This window comes from Lathyrus oleraceus, chromosome 6 (genome assembly GCF_024323335.1).
Source record: "Lathyrus oleraceus cultivar Zhongwan6 chromosome 6, CAAS_Psat_ZW6_1.0, whole genome shotgun sequence".
NCBI lineage: Eukaryota > Viridiplantae > Streptophyta > Magnoliopsida > Fabales > Fabaceae > Lathyrus > Lathyrus oleraceus.
The window spans coordinates 156,056,305-156,076,142 of NC_066584.1; the positions used below are offsets into that span (position 1 = coordinate 156,056,305).

The 19,838-nt window shown below is 34.3% G+C and overlaps 1 protein-coding gene across 3 annotated transcripts; it reads right to left on the reverse strand.

Annotated features, from left to right (window-relative positions):
- Window positions 1–12,266: 12,266 nt before the first annotated feature.
- LOC127093492 (RNA-binding protein CP33, chloroplastic) lies at window positions 12,267–17,027 on the reverse strand. Of its 3 annotated transcripts, none has more exons than XM_051032436.1 (5): window positions 16,493–17,027; window positions 16,129–16,230; window positions 15,433–15,729; window positions 15,199–15,331; window positions 12,267–13,991 (listed from the first exon to the last, which is right to left on the reverse strand). In XM_051032436.1, exons 1-4 carry the CDS (start codon window positions 16,877–16,879, stop codon window positions 15,200–15,202), a joined length of 918 nt encoding a protein of 305 aa, XP_050888393.1. In that variant the 5' UTR covers window positions 16,880–17,027; the 3' UTR covers window positions 12,267–13,991; window position 15,199. The 3 variants fall into 3 exon arrangements, with proteins under 3 accessions (XP_050888393.1, XP_050888392.1, XP_050888391.1); XM_051032435.1 differs by lacking the exon at window positions 12,267–13,991 and adding an exon at window positions 14,638–15,043; XM_051032434.1 differs by lacking the exon at window positions 12,267–13,991 and having other exon boundaries at window positions 14,638–15,331.
- Between the last annotated feature and the right edge of the window lie 2,811 nt (window positions 17,028–19,838).

Here is a 19,838-nt window from a genome sequence, read left to right on the forward strand (position 1 = left end):
TAACTTGTAAATATCAAATATTTGTAAGCATTATTTGTGTTAATCTGCTTTTTTATAAGCATTCTTTGTAAACACAACTTTTAAATATCAAATATGTTTAAGTGATTTCCTTGAGTGACTAGGTTTTGATCAGATAGACTCAAAAAGACAAAGACAGATTGTCTTTGTGGTGTCTGTAATCAGGTTTTGATTATAGTGGATTAAGTCATTCCTGAGAAGGTGGAATCACCTTGGTAGGTGGATTGGAGGTAGCTTTGTTAACAGTGAACCGATATAAAATTAACTTTGTTATTTTTCTTGTTCACGTTTTTTCTTGATTGAGTTGGTTTTAAAAAAGCCTTTGTTTTTAGAAACCTACTTCAAACCTCTATTTCTTGTGTTTCTTTCCACCTTCAATGCTGACATGGGTTGTGGTCTCAAAGATTCCTTCACCAAATACTTCATGATGTTTGATAAATGTCATAACTTCACACTTTCCATGGCTCCTTTTTCTATTCAAAAATATGGGCCAAAATGGTTCAGCCAGAGTTTCCTCCTCTTGTTGTCGAACATGAAACTCAAGTTGTCGAAATTTAGGAAGCATTTCTCACTCCTGTAGCGGGGTATTCGTTACCATTAGACATATTGACTAAATCCAAGGTAAACCATACAAGTCGAGTCGCCACCGCACTTCTGTTTATCCAAAGGAATGGTTAGAAAACGAACAAAAACCTAAAAGTTTTATCGAATCAAAAACTAGTAAAAATGTCAGAGATCGGGGTAAGGGGGTTGGTTATGCAATGGGAAGGTTTTAAGCACCCCAAAACATCCTAGGTACTCCTAGGGAGCCCTTTTCACATTTGTTGTAAGGTTTGTATTTTGTGAAAATTTTGTTTGTGCAAATATGATTAAAGAGATGAGAAGAGAAAATACAAGTTATTTACATTTTGTGTTTGGATGGATAAACCCATTGCCTACGTACCATCTTAAAAAAGATTAGGATCAAAACCTCGTAGTTCGGGGTAAAAATCTCAAAATGAATTGGTGAATTAATTGGTCCAAAAGCCTTAAGGTCTTTTGTTATCCAAGGGAGAAAACTCAACCTAAAAAACACAAATCCACCATGTGAGGATAGCTTCAATATGCAAGTGAGGGGTTAACCCTATAATAAGCATGGAAGACTCATTGCCCATCACTAAGGATATAGGTGATATTACATCTACCTCAAGGATAACTCAAACCTAATAGCTAAAGGTTATGAAAAGTTTTGATTAAGAGAGTGGCCATTGAAACCACAAAAAGGTATTTTGAATGAGTGGTATTTACCAATGAAAAGTATTTACAAAATATGGTCAAAGTTGACTTAGAAGTTCAATTCAAAATAAGTGTTATGAAAAGAAAGTTTGAAAATCAAAAGCATAAGGCTTAGGTTTCTAATGTTTGCAAAGAAGTGTTGAATGGTTGCACAAAAGTTTTGCCTTGGGTTAGAGTGGAGGGAAGAAGAAGAAGGGCTAAAGTCCTAATCATACAAGAGATGAGGAATAAGAAACAAGACCACAAATGGAGTTCCACTCTTGAGATCATATTGATGATCCAAGTAGCTCTCATCATTTGGAATATGCAAGCAAAATAATTGTAAGCTCAAGCAATCAACATAATCAAACAAGCTCTTAGAAGATCCCCAATGTCTCTTGTATCTTTCACTTTGGATGACCATGGCAATGGTTCTTCAATTTGAGCTCACATAGGATTCCCTAGCACAAAAGCACACACATCAAAGAGTTTTATGAAGCAAATCAAGAATGGACAAGAGTGAGTTTATAGGTTTAGTCCTCCTAATCCATCTTCAACATTAGGGTCCTTTTACTCCAATTTTGCATAGGGAATGTCCTAGAAGCTAAGTCTTGTCCATTTCTTTGCATTTGGTCCACAACAATCAAAACAAAACACAAGCACAATAATATATATACACAATTATGTGCTCAAGTGAGCAAAAGGCAAATTGCATTAACATAAACATGTGCTCAAATGAGCAAAGGGGGAAAAGCAAATGAATAATATGTACAAGAATGATAAATTGCATAAATGTAAAGAGCAAGAAGTAAATGTTAATGGTCAATGGTTAGTGTTAATAGTTAGTGTGCCATAAGGCAAATTTAGCGCTATGTTAAGCAATCGTAATTGGACTTATGTAGAAGTCACAACTATCTGAGGTCGGTCAATAATAATGTAGGCAACAACACAAGTTAGAGATCTTGATTAGTGAATCAAACTCCAACAACTTGCCATGCCAAAAAGAAGATGAGAAATGATCTTGTATTGATTTAGGTCCTTTGCATGATTTAGGAAGCAATTTATCCTTAATGCAAAGCTATTCACTTGATCCATGATCAAGATGAATTAGATTTGAATCAAGGAAGATTAAACCTCCATGTATCAATGCTAACCACCAATCTTTAACTCATTGATCAAAAAAGAAAAAGAAGAAGGAGAAGAAGAAGATGAAGAATTAAAGTGCATTAGTGGAAATAGAATGAGATAATCAACAAGTCATGACCAAAGATAGAGAGGATCAAGGTTAAACAATAGAAAATAGAAGCAAAATGAAGATTAGAAGTCAAGAAACTAATCAAATATTTTTGGCATTTTTTAATATTAAAATAAAACTTGAATTAAAATAATGAAGAAAGGTCAAACTTCAAATTCACTTCAAATCAACTTTGAAAATTCCAAGTGAATTATCCCAAGTTCAACAAGGTCAAACAAAGTTTGACAAAAAATTTCAGCATTTTTAAAAGTCAGAAACTATTTTAAATCAATTAAAAATGCATAAAAATAACCTAATTGAACTAAAATCTCAAATAAATCTCAAATAAATTAATAAATTGATGAGAATATTTTTCATAGATCTATCATCATTCAAAGAGGTTGAGAAAATATTTTTGTATTTTTTGAATATCAAAAACTATTTAAAATGAATTAAAAATAACTAGAAAAAGAGAAAATTACTAAAAAATATCAAATGATAAAATAAAAAATATTAAAAATCATTTTTAGAAAATAGAAATTAAGATGAGAAGAATGAAATTGGTCCCACAATTTTTGGACCAATAATGAGAGAGATATGAATTTTAGAAATAAAATGGAATTAAAAGAAATAAAAGAAATAAAAATCAGAAAAATGGAAAATAGAAAAAGCGTGAGCCGTCTGATGGTGATTCATTAATTGACGTGGATCATCACACGGCTAAGAAGCGCGTGTTCACCATACACGCGGGTCAAACGCATCACATCATGCCAAATGAAAAGTCATAACAATAAACACACGTGATTGCATCTGGAAAAATGAATGAACGATCCAGATTAAATCTGGAGACCAGACGGTGGTCAGCGCCACCGTCTTCTCCGACCAAGCTCCGGCCACGTTCTAAAGTTGTAGAGAAAAAATGGTAACCAAATGGCACGATCCAAGCATCATTCTAAAGCTGGGGTGATGTACATCACCCCTGTACCACTCAATTCCATTCTAGATCTCTAGATTGAGAGAAATCAGAAGTGGAAATTCTGTGGTGTTCAAGTGAACTTAATGATTTTCAAAAATTGAAAGTATAGCAATGTTGCCTCTATGCAGAGGACTTCAGATCACACAAGAACAAAGCAAATAGATCAATATTCAAGCTGGTTCGAAGAAAAATACATTTGAAGAAAACCTTTGAATTGCAAGGATTTGAGTCAAGATCTTTGGATTCTTTTGCAAACAGTAAGGACTATGGATCAAGTAGAGAAGGTTTAGGAACTATAGATCTAGAAAATCAATCAATGCAATTGAAATTCAGATCTGAATTTTTTTGAAAGAAAGAGAAAGTTCCTTTGAGTATGGTTATGGAGGGATTCGTGCAGCATAACAGGTGCCTTCAGGTTGTGAAATTATGAATCCAAGGCCTTGTATTTATAGATGAAGGGAGCTGCAAGCATGAGCAAAGTGTGTGCATGAATGAAGGGGGCCTCCATGCATGGGCTTGTACAGGCGCATGGAGGGCCCAATTCTGATTGGAATGGCAAGCTAAACATCACCAAATATGTTTTGGACGTGCAGATGAGGTGTATTTGGATCATGCATAGAGTTTGAACCAAGTTTCCAAAAATGCACTAAAAAGTTCCCCTCTTCGAAAATGATACTTCAAAAAATAAAACATAGCCTTATGGGTAATGGTTGGAAAGCTTATTGCATAAGGAACAAATACTATGTTGATCAAAACTCCATTTGGGCCTTGAAAATTAATGAAAATTGAACTTGAAGTGTAGGGTGCAAAACATGCATATGTGAAATTTCAAAAATTGACCAAAGTTGAAGCCCTTCTGTTTCAATGATGCAAGCTCCAAATGACAAAATCTTCAACATGAAAGTTGTATATATTTTCGAGTAACTCAATTTGGACTTAAGTTTTGCATCGTTTGGATTTTTGGTGAAGAAGTTATGGGCACTTGAAGTTGGACTTTTTCACATTTCAATGCATTTGGTCCAAAGTGACCTATAATGTTTTGCATTATCACATGTATTTCTTTTGAGATTTTGGAATTTCTCCCAACATAACATTTGAATTAGACATCTTAAGATTTCCAACGCATTTGATCCCACCTCAAAATCATAAAAAATTAATGCGTTATGTCCGTGGGAAGTTGACCCAAAATTAGGGTTTTAGTCAAAATGACCTATAATGTCTTGGAATGGATGATGACCTTCCAAGCTCCAAATAAATTTTTGATGAACATGAAAGTTGTTCAATTGGTCCCTAAGAACCTTTTTGATCTTTGGGTCATCTCCATTTGACCAACACATAAAAAGTTAGGTCTCAATGCATTTCAAAATAGTCAGATGAATTGACTGATCAACTTCTCAAGTCCAAACCTCATATCTTGATGAATTGATGATTTAGGACACTCAAATAAGTTCAAATATGCATGAAATGATGAATTAAAGAACTTCCCTTGATTGTATTTGACCATGGGTTGAGGTTGCTTCATGAGCAAGGCATAGTTGATGAACAGATGAATTAGGGTTTCCTTGGGAAACAAACCTCAAACCCTTTGATTTGCTTTGATCAAAATGATGAGTTGAGATAATTGGAGGGCATATTTGATGTATGAGAGCTTTGGGAACCATTTCCATGCTCGCTTTCATCTTCTCTTGGCCATATCAATGCACATAGGGTCTCTTAGAAGCCTTAGACCTTGTGAATGCTCAAGCTACAAACAAAAGATGTTAGTGACATATTTTTGTGCTTTTGGTTAGTAAATAAAAAATGAGAAAAGCAATAATATACAATTCAAGCATGCTTGGTGATCTCAAACCATTCACAAGAGGTCCCACCCAAAGGCCAAGGGAGCCAAGATGCTTATGATCCTTGAGGCAATGTGAATGCAATGTTATGATGCCATGAGGGATCTTAGGGTCAAAATTGGGGTCTTACAACTCCAAGGTTATTATCCTTCAGACTTGGGATTACTAAGGACACGATGGGGCTAGTTGCTTATAAACCAAACCTTGTATCTCGACAGTTTGGATTTAGTCAACTGCTACCCAAATCATAATACAATTGCAAGAATGATCTTTGTATGTGTACCATCAAGATGACTTAAGCGGATTATGTTGAATGTTTAAATCTACAACCCACTCAAAGCTTTGAACTCACACCCTTTAATTTTGATCCATCATTCTACTACACTCATGAGTTTGATGAATAATGGAAGGCCTACCACAAGGATCAATTTGTATATGTTTTGACGTTGATGAGTAATCTTACAGACGATTTTTATTTTCTGTATAAGAAGTTTGCCAAAGGTGTGAGTGTGAATATCAAATAAATCCAAGCCGTTTAGAAATATTTTAAAATTGTATACGATCCTAACAATCTTAGGTGCACTATTGTTGAACCAGTAAGAACTTTAAAATAAAACGCATTGAAAAATTGTCAAAATTACATTTTCCTTCTTATGTAACTTATAGATATACTTATGCTTTGTTATTTCACACACCTAAGTTTCCATCACTAACCTCTAGTGAATTTTATTTAGCATTTTGACCTCCTTTTCCAAAGTGGTTTGTTTGTGGGTCTTCACTAGAGGTTATACAAAATGAGTGTAAAAAACTCGCTAGACGAATAGTTGTGACTAAGCATGATCTATACAATTACCTGGGTCACATTCATGTTGATATAGAGAATGTCGAAATTCTATCTCCTATACATGCATGTGACACCAATAAATTTTTTTGAAATTTACTTATCTTTCTCTTCATCTTTTCTAATTCTGTTGCCAAATTCCCCTGTACCTATTATCGCGAGGAAAGAGACCAGAGATGCAGCCAGCCTAGCTGTCTCCAAGAAAAGAACTAGGGAAGAGAGGGCTTCTAATTGGGGCAAGGAAACTCAAGTTTGTCCTCATGCCTACTTTAATCTTCACGCACAAATTTTAATTGATGGCTTCGCCCGTTCTAACCAACTGTCAAAAATTAGTTTGAAAGTGGGCCTCAAAGTCACCCTCTCAGACTGCTTGAAGGTTTCGACACTAAAGATTTTGAAAAGGGGGCTCCGTCAAAAACTCTTCTCCCGAAATACCCAAAAGGAAGAAGAATACTAAACCTCTCGTGTTTGGACTTCCCACATCTACTTTAGGCCCAACTATTTCCCTTGTGATCAAAGTAGAATCGACTAAAAAGATTTCCCAGACTGTCAAAAAGTAGATCAAGAAAGTAGTAGAAGTTGCCCCTAGTAGATGAAATGGAAAGAACTAACCCCTCGGGATACCTGTTGATGATGATGAGTCTTCAAACTAGTTTGACAAACAAAAGCTCTAACTCCTCAACCATCTCAAGTGGAGATTCTGGTGATAAGCCTATTGATGAGATTTTTCGCCAACTAAGGTCAAAGATCCTGGATAAAGACTTATTCCAAACTCTTCTTGATGATTCCATGTTCTTTTACAAAATCAAAGCCTTTCTAAAGAAACTGAACAAACCTAATGCCCCCCAAGGCTATTGTTAACTTCTTCATCAAATTTGGCCCCTTGCTAGACCAAATAACTACAAAAATTCAAAGAAAGAATGATGCGATGCTCAAGCTGAAGCCAAAGGAAGAGACTCAGTCAAGGGAATGGAACTTGTAGAAAGAGTATAATATCTGTGTTGAAGGGCTAATGGCATCGTTCAAACAAGATAACATGGAGATTGGCTCCTACGATGCTGACATCATCAAATGGGAAAACGAAATCAAAGAGCTCCAATCCAAGGTAGCCAATACTAAGGCAAGAAAGATAAAACTTAAGAATGTTAGTCGTGCCCATCTAGACGAAAAGGATTTAATTGGCCTTCAACATTTTTACAATGTCATTGCCCTTGAAGCTGAAATTACAAGCATCAGATGGTATTTTTCTGGCCGACATTCTCCTTGAGGCAGCCAAAGCTCACCTGAAGAGGAGTAAAGCTACCCTTCCTTTTTAGAAAGATTTTGTTTTACCTTTATAAACTTTATGTTTCATTATTCGGAGTTTATTTTGTACTTAAATATGACTTTTATTGTATTTCGACAATTTTGGGGGAATATCAGCATGTGATTTTAATTTGAAATATGATTTACTATTCCTCACTAATGTGTATTTCAAGCACAGTGGGTTTATATTTTTTCAAATACTTTCCATTTTTTTGCGGGATTTGCTCTTCAAGAGATAATTCTACTATTTCGTATGTGTTGTTTATAAACACTTGCGCAATTCAAAATGATCCTTTCCATTTTGGAGACCATTTACCCATGGCTTGATCCTTTTTATCCATGGGTAAGATCACCTTCCATACTAAATCTACTAGAGCAAAGGTCTTCGTCTTGACCTTTTTATTATAACCTTTAGCCACGCGTTCTTTTTGTCTTATTAGAATGTCTAATGTAGTCAACCTTTCTTCGTCCAAATTTACGAACTCATCTAACATACATGTCACATCTTGAAAGATGCGACCTCACGAGCACATCGCACGCTTGTGGATGACTAACAAAGTCTCTACCAAATTCTATTTATTCCTAAGGAAGGGGAAAATAACGATAAAACCCTAATGAAAAAGGATAAGATGGTCATCGCAACCAAATATGGGTTCAGGAGTCGGTTATGATAAGGGAATGTATTAGCACCTCTCACATCCATTGTACTCAATGTGAACCTCTTATAGTTCTAAGGTTAATGGTTTGATAAGGAAATGTTTGCAGTTATCTTATTATACTTATTGAAATATTTACAAAAAAGATATTTACAAAGGGAAAAAGGTTTTTTAATCGGTGTGCTCGTCCGGGTTTAAAAACCCCATGCCTACGTATTCTCAGATGCAATGAGAAATTTAGAGCTTCTTAGTTCATAAGAAAATAAGTGTGTGTTTGTAGATTTTATAGAATATGGTTTAAGTTAGTGTCTTGTGTTTAAATGTTGGTTTGTACGCTCGCACGATGGATACATAAGCGCTAGTTTGTATTTCACGTCGAAACGACTTAACCTATCCTTTTGTGAAAAAGTTTTAAGTAAGTGCACAAGGGAAAAAATGATATTTGATGAGTTATAGTCGATTTTAGATGTTGTTTTGGATTTTGAATAATTGATCGATGTGGCATGTGCCAACGAACCAATTATTCAAGGACTTAGTAGATGTGCATCCACTCATTCATTTTATTTACAAAAAGGAATTGAATGTGTTTAATTTATAAAAATGTGTTTGATTTATGTACAAGGATATAAAGTGATAAAAACCTTTTTTTGTATTTTTTTTAATTTGAATGAAAAAAATAAAGTATTTTTATATTTTTTGGTTTTTCTTATGGATTAAATGAAAAAAAAAACTAAAAAACATAATCTAATAAATGAAAAAATTGTATTTTTGATTTAAGTGAAATAAAAAGGATTATTTTTGTATTTTTGTTAATTTACAAATAAAATACAATCTAAATGGAAATTTTAAATAAATAAATTAAAATAATGAAATTAGAAAAATGACTAAATAACTAAATCAAATGACTAAGTTGAAAATTAAATTGAAACTAAAATAAATAAATAAATAAATTAAAGACAATATTAAATAATTAAATTTACTAAAAAATTAACCTAAATAACTAAATTAACTAACTTAAATGAGAATTAAATTAAATACCAAAAAGGGGGTGCACTCTGTGTTAACTACTGGCAAAAGAAAGGGTGTGTCAGTAGCATTGGGCTAGGCCCAAGGGTGCAGAAGAGAGCCCATAGGAAAATTTGAAAAAAAAGAAATAAAAAATAGAATAAAAGAAAATAAGAAAAAGAGGAAAAACAAGAGCCTTCTAATCAGATTATCAAGGATGGTTAAGACCTATCGGTAGGGGTGTATGCGGGTTGGATTGGACCAGGTTTGGCCTAACCCGTTACCCAACCCGTTCAAACTTCAATGGGTTGGATTTGTCGTCCAACCCGCAATTTCATTATCAAAACTGACCCGAACCGATTCATTCATTAATGTGTTGGGTTTGGTTGAGTTCGTGAGTTGTGTTTCAAATAAAAAATATATTTTTTATGATTCTTTTTGTCGATTTTAAAAATATATAACACAACTCAATACAATCATACTCATTTATAACATTCAAATTCATTAGAACAAATCATATAATATCTAATAAAATGCATTAACACGACATAACACTTTATAATAGTATAAAATTCAACAAGACACGTGATTTTCATAAAATACATAAGTTAGAAATTATACAAAAGAAAATAAGAAACAATATTTAATCTTGAATCACGTAAACTCATTAGTCTAGTAGTATTATTGTTGGAAAATAATTTTTTTGGAAAAAATTATGGTTATTAGTGAGATATTAATTTTATATTTTTATTTAAAATAATAATAAAAATAATAAGAAATTACTAAAGTCACATCAATGGGTTGAGTCAATGGGTCTGCGGGTTGCAAAACTCAAACCCGATACCCGAACCAAAACTATATGGGTTGTTATGTGTTGGGTTGGGTATACCTATAAATGAATGGGTTTGGGTAATTTATGGGTTGGGTTGGTTTGGATCAGCGGGTTCATGGGTCGACCCGTACCCATGAACACCCTACCTATCGGGGAGCGTTGGATCAGTTGACCATCAGGGAGTCAACTGATCATGGGCCTGGATTGAGAGTTCATGGCAATAAGGGTAGGCGTGTGCGTGCATGATCAGTCAAAGTAGATTGATCTAGTGGTTCTCAACGCGACCACGTGTGGCTCATCAATGCCAAAATGTATAAAGAATAAACAGAAAAAATGGCTTGATCGAAGGATTCAGAAAAGGGAATTTTGGGAAGGACGGTTGGTTCTCTTGTTCAATTCCAAATTTAAGTTATTCCCTTGAAAGTTAAAGTCTAGATCGTCGGGTTCATTCACTATACACAAAGTGTTCCTGCATGGGGCAGTTGAGTTGAAGAGTAACGCCAATTGGGACACCTTCAAGGTCAATGGTCAAAGGTTGAAGCCTTAATACCAAGGATAGGAAACAGGCCTGGTGGAAGAGGCCTAGCTCATAGAACCATAAATTGGTCATACATCGAGCTATGGACGTAAAAAACGCTTCTTGGGAGGCAACCCAAGGGAGATAATAGTATTAAAATTTCAGTTGTGTGTTTTACATTCTAGTATGTTTATTTTATTTGTCAAGAGTCGTATGTTACAGAGCCAAACAAAAAAGGAAAAAAAATGCAATGCAAGGGCATGATAAAAGAATTTTTTTGAAAAAGTTCAGCTTTCTGCTCATATGCGTATGGCCTAACCCATACACGTATGAGATGCCATGTTTTTCCCTATTCTGGAAGCCCCATGTCCATACATGTATGGTCTGGCCCATACGCGTATGGAGCTACGCATATTTTTCAAAAGTGAGGGCCTCTACCCATACGCGTATGAAATCCCCCATATGCGTATGGGAAATGTCAAGAGTCAGACCATTTCTTAAAAATTAGGTCATTTGCGTATGGCTAGGTGATGCGCGTATGCAACGGTCACCTGACAGCATACGTGTATGATACGTGATTTAGAAGTACAACTTGTTTTGACCTCTGCCCATACGCGTATGAGAACTGTCATACGTGTGTGGCTCTGGAAGCACGCGTATGATACACGTATGACTCGTACAGGGCACTACATATAATTTTTCTGACATTTCTCTGACATTCTCCATCCTGAGTCATACGCGTTACTATTTTCTCTGACCATTTTCTCTGAGTTTTCTCTTATTTTTCCATAGATTTCATCTGCTACAGGTCAAATCCCTCTTAATCAACAACAAATGGCAACTTCTTCTTCTTCATCTCATGACTCTAACATGTTCTTCTCTGTTGAACATGAAGAACGATACTTGTCCTTGCTAGACAGGAAAACTATTGAGGAGAGAGCCTTCAATATTCACCCTGCCCAACACCATAAGATACATGTTATCCTGAAGCAGCATAAACTGACGTATCTGAATAGTTAGATCCATCTAGTGACTAAGGAGTTGGTATTGGAGTTCTATGCAAATGCCTACCGACCCCCTTCTGAGGATGATGCTGCAGAGCCCAAATTAATCTCTTGGGTCACAGGAAAACAAATCCAGTATGACTGGAAAACGGTGAACAGGATACTAAAGATAAAGTTTAGGGAGTCGAACTGCGAGTAACAACTGATGAAGACGTCCTTTAGGATTGGTTGGCCTTACCGAGCGATATTGTATCGCTTGACACTTGACGGAAGAGATTGGAAGCCCACGTCTACCCTTATTCCCAGGAAGTTGGTTGTTATGGATCTAGATGATGTCCTCTAAAGGCGTGGACTTACTTTTTGTACCACACTCTGGACACTAACCAGAGTTGGTCAGAGCTCGTCACTAAGCGAGCTCTGGCTTTGTATTATCTGTTGAACTGAGATGTTGTGAATGTCGGTCGTATTATTTCTACTAACATGGATGAGATGATCCAGAGTCAGGCTAAGAAGTCTATAGGACATGTTATCATCCTTCTTTTGTGCAGAAAAGCAGGGGTACCAGAGTTTACTGATGGCCGCATTATGAACCTGACACTACCATTGGATGTTGGGTGGATAACAGAGCACCCTAGGAGGAAAGCACCGATTAAGGATGCTCTAGAGACACATGAGCATCCAGAAGAGCCTACTAAACCCACAAGATACCAGTCCCAATATGTCTTTGAGGGGGTTCCTCTTACTGATGAGGACTCTTTTAATGATGAGAGAAAGAATGAGAGAGAATGAAGAATAAGAATTGTTATTATTTAATGTTGTAAAACTAAATTACAAAGTATCTATTTATATACAATTAACTAGCTTGAGTACTAAGTAACTAACATAACAAACCCTAACCCTAACTTGGTCTTGGACTACACAACATGGATTACACTCTTAATATACCCCCTTATAATCCAAATTACTAATCACTAGCTAATCATAAACGATCTGAATTATTCCTAATTTCTTTTTCAAAGTTAGGAATCTGTCGATCTTCAATCCTTTGGTGAAAATGCCGGTCAACTCTACTTCACTCGAGCAATGTCTCACTTCAAGTTCACCCTGGTTTATCTCCTCCCTTAGGAAATGAAACCTAGCCTCGTTGTGCTTACTCCTTCCATGCAGAGCTGGATTCTTTGCGAGATTAATGGTAGACTTGTTGTCGATCTGCAGTACCAGATGTTTCTCCACTTCGACCTTCATCTTTTCCAACATAGATTTGATCCAAATGACTTGACACGCAGCAAAGGATCCTATTATATATTCATCGACACATGATGATAATGTTACCACTGGTTATTTTCTCGAGCACCATAAGATCGGGGCACCAAATACTTGAAATAAATAACCAATTTTGCTTCTTTTAACTTCCTTATCTCCACACCAATCAACATCTGAATAGCAAGTAATCTCAACTTCTTTGCTTTCAAAATCTCGTAAAAATAGAATTTCATGGCTTTCGATCCTTTTAAGTATCTCAAGATTCTTCTTGCAACCTTCATTTGTGATACCCTTAGTTCACTCATGTATTTGGTCACTAATCCGATTAAGAAACCTATATCAAGTCGACTGTTGCACATGTATCTCATAGACCCGACAATTTGTTTGAACAAAGTGACATCGACTTTGTCTCCCTCTCCATGCTTCTCCAGCTTCAAATTTGGTTCGACGGATGAGGATGCAGCATTCGAGTCTTCCATCCTGAAATTATTAAATATCTCTTTGACATACTTTCTTTGATATAGCACCATACCTTGCTTTGACATTTGAAATTTCATGCCTAGGAAGTACCACAACTTTTCCATATCCGACATTTCAAATTCCTTTTTCATCAGCTATTTGAACTTCGACAAGTTCTCCAAGTTCTTTCCAGTTACTAACAAGTCATCAACATATAAGCATATGATCGTTATATCTTGTGCCACAAGCTGAACATAAACACCATACTCAAATTTGTAGTTGATGAATCTCAATTCAACCAAGTATGAGTCGATCTTCTTGTTTCATGCCTTAGGTGCCTAGTTGCGGCCATAAAACGCTTTGTGCAGCTTGTGTACTTTCCTTGATTCCTCCTGTATCACAACCCTAGGAGGTTGTGTGATATATACCTCTTCATCTAGATGACCATTCAAAAATGCTAATTTCACATCTAAGTGAAATGTCGGTCAACCTTGTTTGCATGCCAAGGCTACCACTAATCGAACAGTCTTCAATATTGCTATTGGTGCATATACATCAGAGTAGTCAAGTCCTACTCTCTGAAGAAATCCTCGAGTTATTAATCTTTCCTTATGTCTTGCTATCCACCCATCGGCATTATGCTTCAACTTGAACACTCACTTCACTTTTATAGCTTTTGTATGTGTTGGCAATTTGACTAACTCCCATGTGTTTTTTCTTCTTTTGGATGTCACACCATTTCTTTGTCTCGCATTAAGGATGACAATTACACTCATCCACAACGGGTACCTATAAAAATTACCCACAACAGATCGGATAAAAAGTCTGCAAGATGGGTAAAGACACATACACGAACAATTACCCACTAAAATAAACGAATATGGGTGCAAGTACATGTTTCTTAGTACCCAACCCATCCCATAACTGCACAATATATAATTATATATTTTTATTTTCATTATTATATCCACAAGTTAATCTAACAATTTTATTAAATACATCACTATTAAATTTCTACGTATTTTAATATAAATGTTTGTTTATTTCTAAACTGAACAATAACTTCTTCAATGTTTTTTAAATGTTGTTAAAAAATTAAAATGACATGATAAATTACAATTGATCAATCATTTTTTATTAGAATACAGATAAATACGTATGAGTATGGATACTTAAGTACCCATAGAATTTGGGTACGGGTACAAACGTCATTGGTGTCCACGTGGGTATGGACTCGGGTACAGAATTTTTTTTAAACTACGAGTTTAGGAACGAGTACTATAATACCGTGTCCAAACCCTTTCCATTGTCATCCCTACCTCACATTGTGAGCCTTCCCGACTCCAAAAATTAGTCTTTGTAATTGTGTAAAAGATATCTGATTTATTCGACTAGCAAAAAAATTTCAAGTTCATAAAAAATAGTAAAACTCATGTTCATAAAAAGTTGAAATCACTTATCTTTTGTTCATAAATAAATCATTTCTTTCATTCATAAACATACAACATTGGTTTTCAAAGGTTCTTCAACGTCAAAATCAACTTGTAACAATATATTTTTTGTCATTACTCCCTAAGATGACATCAAAACTATTGAAGAAAAAATTGATGTGGATGCTTAATGGAAGACTAATGTAGATCACACTCACATATATCTTTGAAGAGCAAAATAAACATGATTACCGCTCCACATTCATTGGATTTTGATGCATGGTCCAAATTGGATCCTCTATAGTTGAACTTTACAATGCAGTCAACTGTAGATCGTTAAACTAAAGTAGTAAAAGTATTTTAGTCGGACTGCATGATGAAGCCGGTTGTGGAGGATTTGGGTTCTGGTCCCTTACAGCCATCACAAAAAACAATAGAATTGACATTGATATTGTAGTTAGTGTATGCCAATGTGATTAGTTATTGACAGAAAACTATGACATGAGCGACCACTTTGTACAAAATTGAAGAATATTTAAGAGGTGGAAAAGCCATAACTTATATACCTCATTTGCTTATTCCAAACAACATTTCCAAGCTATCAACATTACTTCCTTTAATTTGATCAACTATCAGAGGAGATGAAGGCTTCTTGTAATCAACAGCCAATTTCAGTCGTAAAGGCCGGCCTTTAACCTCCTAAAATACATTATACAAAGAAAGTTGTTACATAGTTGGATTGAGATGTCACAAGGTGAACAAAAGTTGCAAAACTAATAACTGAAAAAACTTGTCCGTACCACGCCGTTCATAGCATTCAAAGCAGCCTCTACATCCTCAGCAGTTTCGAATGAAACAAACCCATATCCGCGAGATTTTCCGTTGCTCCTTTCATAGATAACCTTGGCACTCAGTAAGCCTTGCTGCTTAGCAAAGGCTTGTCTAAGATCTTTGGAAGTCATATCCCAACCGAGGTTTCCGGCATAGATCACATGAGGGCTGTCTACATAACCTCTATAGTTTGAGCTCATTTGCACCCCTTTGCCTACTTTGGGTACTTCTGGAAAGTTTACCTTAATAACCCTACCTCCAACATTCTGTTCACCATCATAGCCATTTCCATTAGAATTGAGTTATGATTGTTTGTTCAATGCAGTAAACAATAGAGTTGCAATTGAACAATTTGTCGGTTTAGATTGACATATTTGAGCTTATCTACTGACTACATATCCTTAAGCTATTTCTAGATGTCCATAAGATGTTTTCAACTTCATAAGTTCTTCATGATAGCTTATGAAAACAGTCTATAGCTTATTATATTAAAAAGTTTAACTTTATTTTGATTTTTGTTATAGAAATAGCTTATAGATAAACACTTCTGATATAAGTGCTTAATTAAGCCATTTATCCAAACAGGGCCTAATTTCTACTCAAAATGATAATAAAGACAAGAAACATGAAATTGGCCCTAACTAATTTCAGCAACTGAGACTTACGGTGCCCTCGAACATTCGAATTGCTTCTTCAGCATCCTCCACGCTCCCCATAGTAACAAACGCAAATCCTCTGCTTCTATCCGCGATGTCATCGTACACAATCTGCATAACTCAAACCAAACATAAAAACACAACACAGAACAAAAATCACCACAACATTTCAAAACAAAAAGATCTAAAATTTAACAACAGAATGGATGAATTTGATTAAAATTTTGCAATTTCAGGGATTATTTTAAAATACTGATAGTAAAAGGACTAAAATGATAAAGTTTTATAAACCCTAATTAGGGTATTTCCTCAGTTATGAATCAAACAATAAAACAGTGATGAAAACTGAAAAGGGGTTAGGAAAGTTCCAAACCTCTACAGACACAACATTTCCAGCTTCTCCAAAGAGTTGAGCTAATTTGGAAGAAGACAGTGAAAATGGCAAGTTACCAACGAAGAGTCTCTTTGATTGCGAGAAATTTGGGTCTGGATTTTGCAGGGTTTTAGGTTCTGTTTCAGGATCATTTTCTTCTTGGGTGAGTTGGAATTGATGGAAGGAAAATGAAGGTGGGTGAAGAGGGTGGAGTTTGAGAGAAGAAGAAGGGTTGAATAATTGGGGATTTAGAAAGAGGAGTTTTGAGGATATGGTTGTTGTTTTGTGTGGGAAGTTGAGGGTGTGGGGAAGGGATGAATGGGTGAAGGAGAAGTTGAAGAGTTTGTGGTGGTAGATAGGGGAGGAAGCAGTGATTGCACCAGCCATGGATATGTACAGCAAGAATCCTTTTTGTTTTTGATATAGAAGTTTTTGGATAAATTTTAGGTTTGAAAAAAGACTGAAATATGAATTGATAAGGACCAAGAAAATAGTTCATATGCAGGGATGCAAATGGGAAATTCAAATCATTGTTTGTTTAAATATTTGTAATTTTGATTTCACTCTTTAGAGGTGTTGACAACGTTGGTTTTTTCTATTGATTTTTTAAAATAAAATAAAATAAAATTAATGTAGTTTGAATTTGTTCGGTTAATTTAAATTTTTAATAAAAAAATTATATATATATATATATATATATATATATATATATATATATATATATATATATATATATATATATATTATTTTGTATTTAGTCAATCGCACGTTATCAAATAAATTTATATTAAGTGATACAAATATAATGTAAATTAAAAAAAAAATCTATCTTTATCAATGTTAATAAATTAAATAAAAACAAAAAATAATATATAATAATTTTATTTTCAAAAAAATATATAAATATTTATAAATAAATAAAATTTTATTTTTTATTCATATGTAAATTAAAATAAATATTATAGAATACGATAAAATATACACATAGTGTCCTTGTTGAATTTTCTAAAGAATTAAAAAATATAATAGTTGATAAGATTTTATAAGATAACGTGGTTTTGTTCGATTTGGTTTGGTTCGATTAGTTTTTAGATTTTTCCTTTCATTGATCATTATCCTAGCGTGATACACCAACCAACCAAATAAAGGCATTTATTTGTTCAGGGACTTTAAACTTCCATATCAACCTCCAACTATCCTCGCCATTTCGCTTACCAAAATTACACTTAAATTATAACTTGATGAAACAATATTGTTATGGGTCGGGCGAAAGACCAAAAAGCCAAGGCCCAATCTATGTAGATCCATTCAAAACGACGCAACATATAAAAAATGTTACACGCTGTCATACCCTAATTTTGCCCCGCATTCAATAAATCGATACACCCATCCGGAGTTTCGCATCTCTGCATATCATAGCATGTGTTCTATACCGTATAATGCCTGAAATTTCAACCAGAACAAATTTTTGGATTTACAGACATACCGGTCGAACTGATCCTCAAATGTACGTAAAATTAGCGGGCGAAAATTTTCAAGATTCATCTTGCATACGTCAATTTTTTTAATCTATGGTTCGCGTAGTTTAACCTGGCGTACCCGTTTTAATTTTTCAACTACTTTTTTGGTCGCATTTCAGTCAGTCTGAGCCTTTGAACCGGTCAAATTTTATTTCAAAATTGGCTCAAACGTTGTATATTTCTGAGGTTTATTCTACGCTGATCATTTTGGTGCATTCAATTTATTTATTTAGACACTTTTGCGTCCGATTTTTATTCATTTTGAGTCTGTTTATTTTTATTTTTTAATCAAAATATTGAGAAAAAATAAATAGATACAAATGTGTATTCAATTTAATTTAATTTTGATTTATTAAAAAAGTTGTGAATTTTTATTTCAATTATTTTGTTAAATTCATTTTAAACATAAAAAAATCTAAAAGGGTAGTTTGGGGGTTTTTATTAAATAAGTAACCCTAATGCAATGCTATTTATTCTAACTATTTGGGCCAATGAACAAGAAAAACGAGCGGCGCATCCAATGTCTAATCATTCACTCAAATTTTGAAAAGAAAAGGAGAGGAAATTTCAGTAAAAAATGGAACATCTTCTCTATCATACCACAAATCAATATTTATCTACAATGCCACAAGACTTATTTTTTCTTCTTTATGTAGTTATCACAAACTCTCCTTCCATTTCTATTCTCACCATATATCACTCATTTCTTATCCACATAACAACATACCATTAACACACACTCATGAGCAACAAGACACTCCATGTCATCTTCTCTACGCACTACCAACAATACATCTTACCACCCTCCCCTCAACACATGTTCATGAAAGCTTCACCATAATTTTATTTTTCTTCAAAACAAACCCATGCTCTTCACATCTCGCCATGTAAAAACTTATATCTACAAACCATACACCATAATAACCCACATTTTCTTCATCATATTACAAACACTCACCCTCCATAAAAACTCCACAATCTTCATTTTTTCTCTCACTTACATAAAAGAAGAAGAAAACTTCTTTTCTTCCATGTAAAACCACCATTAACATAACGCTCACTCTTCAACACCATAAAACCTCTTCCAACAACAACCTTCAACCACCATGTAAAAAAATTCTTCCTATAATCATTTTCTTTTATTTATTTATTTATTATTATTATTATTATTATTATTATTATTATTAATTATTATTATTATTATTATTATTATTAGTAGTAGTAGTAGTAGTAGTATTTATTTTGTTATTTTTATTTTTGGTTTTATTAATAGTAATAGTGTTTTCATTTTAGTCTTGTTTTATATATTTTTTTTTTAAAAGATAAATTTAGGTAAAAGAAAAAAGTGGAACTTTGAGAGTGCATGAGAGAAAGTGTATTGACTCTGCTTCTTTTCATTTTTCGTTTTCTACTTATTCATTATGTTCTTTTTTTTTGTTTTTCATGACATGTGTCAAAATACTTGTAGCGGTAAATTCATGACCATCAAGTTATGGATAAGCTTGACGTCAGTAAAACCAGAGTCGCCACCGTGATTTTATTGTTTGCAAGGGAAAAAGGAAAAGTACGAACAAAACCCAAAGATAAGAAGTTTTCAAATCAAAACTAATAAAATGTCAGAGATTACATGTAAGGGGGTTGGTTACACAGAGGGAAGGTGTTAGCACCCAAAGTGTCCTAGGTACTCCTAGGGAACCCTTTTTTGTGTGTACATGTGTTTTGGGTATAAAAGATGTTTGTAATAAATAAAGTGTGAGGATGAGAAAAGAATTTATTAATTATATTTTTGTGTTTGACAAGACCTTCGGACTTGTGCCTACGTACCA

Excerpts from the sequence above, each read along its gene's own strand:
- LOC127093492 (XM_051032436.1), bottom strand. The coding sequence starts at position 16,879 with ATGGCTGGTGCAATCACTGCTTCCTCCCCTATCTACCACCACAAACTC. Across the intron at positions 16,231-16,492 it reads GAAATGTTGTGTCTGTAGAG|ATTGTGTACGATGACATCGC; the intron begins GTTTGGAACTTT and ends TGAGTTATGCAG. Across the intron at positions 15,730-16,128 it reads TTCGAATGTTCGAGGGCACC|AATGTTGGAGGTAGGGTTAT; the intron begins GTAAGTCTCAGT and ends GATGGTGAACAG.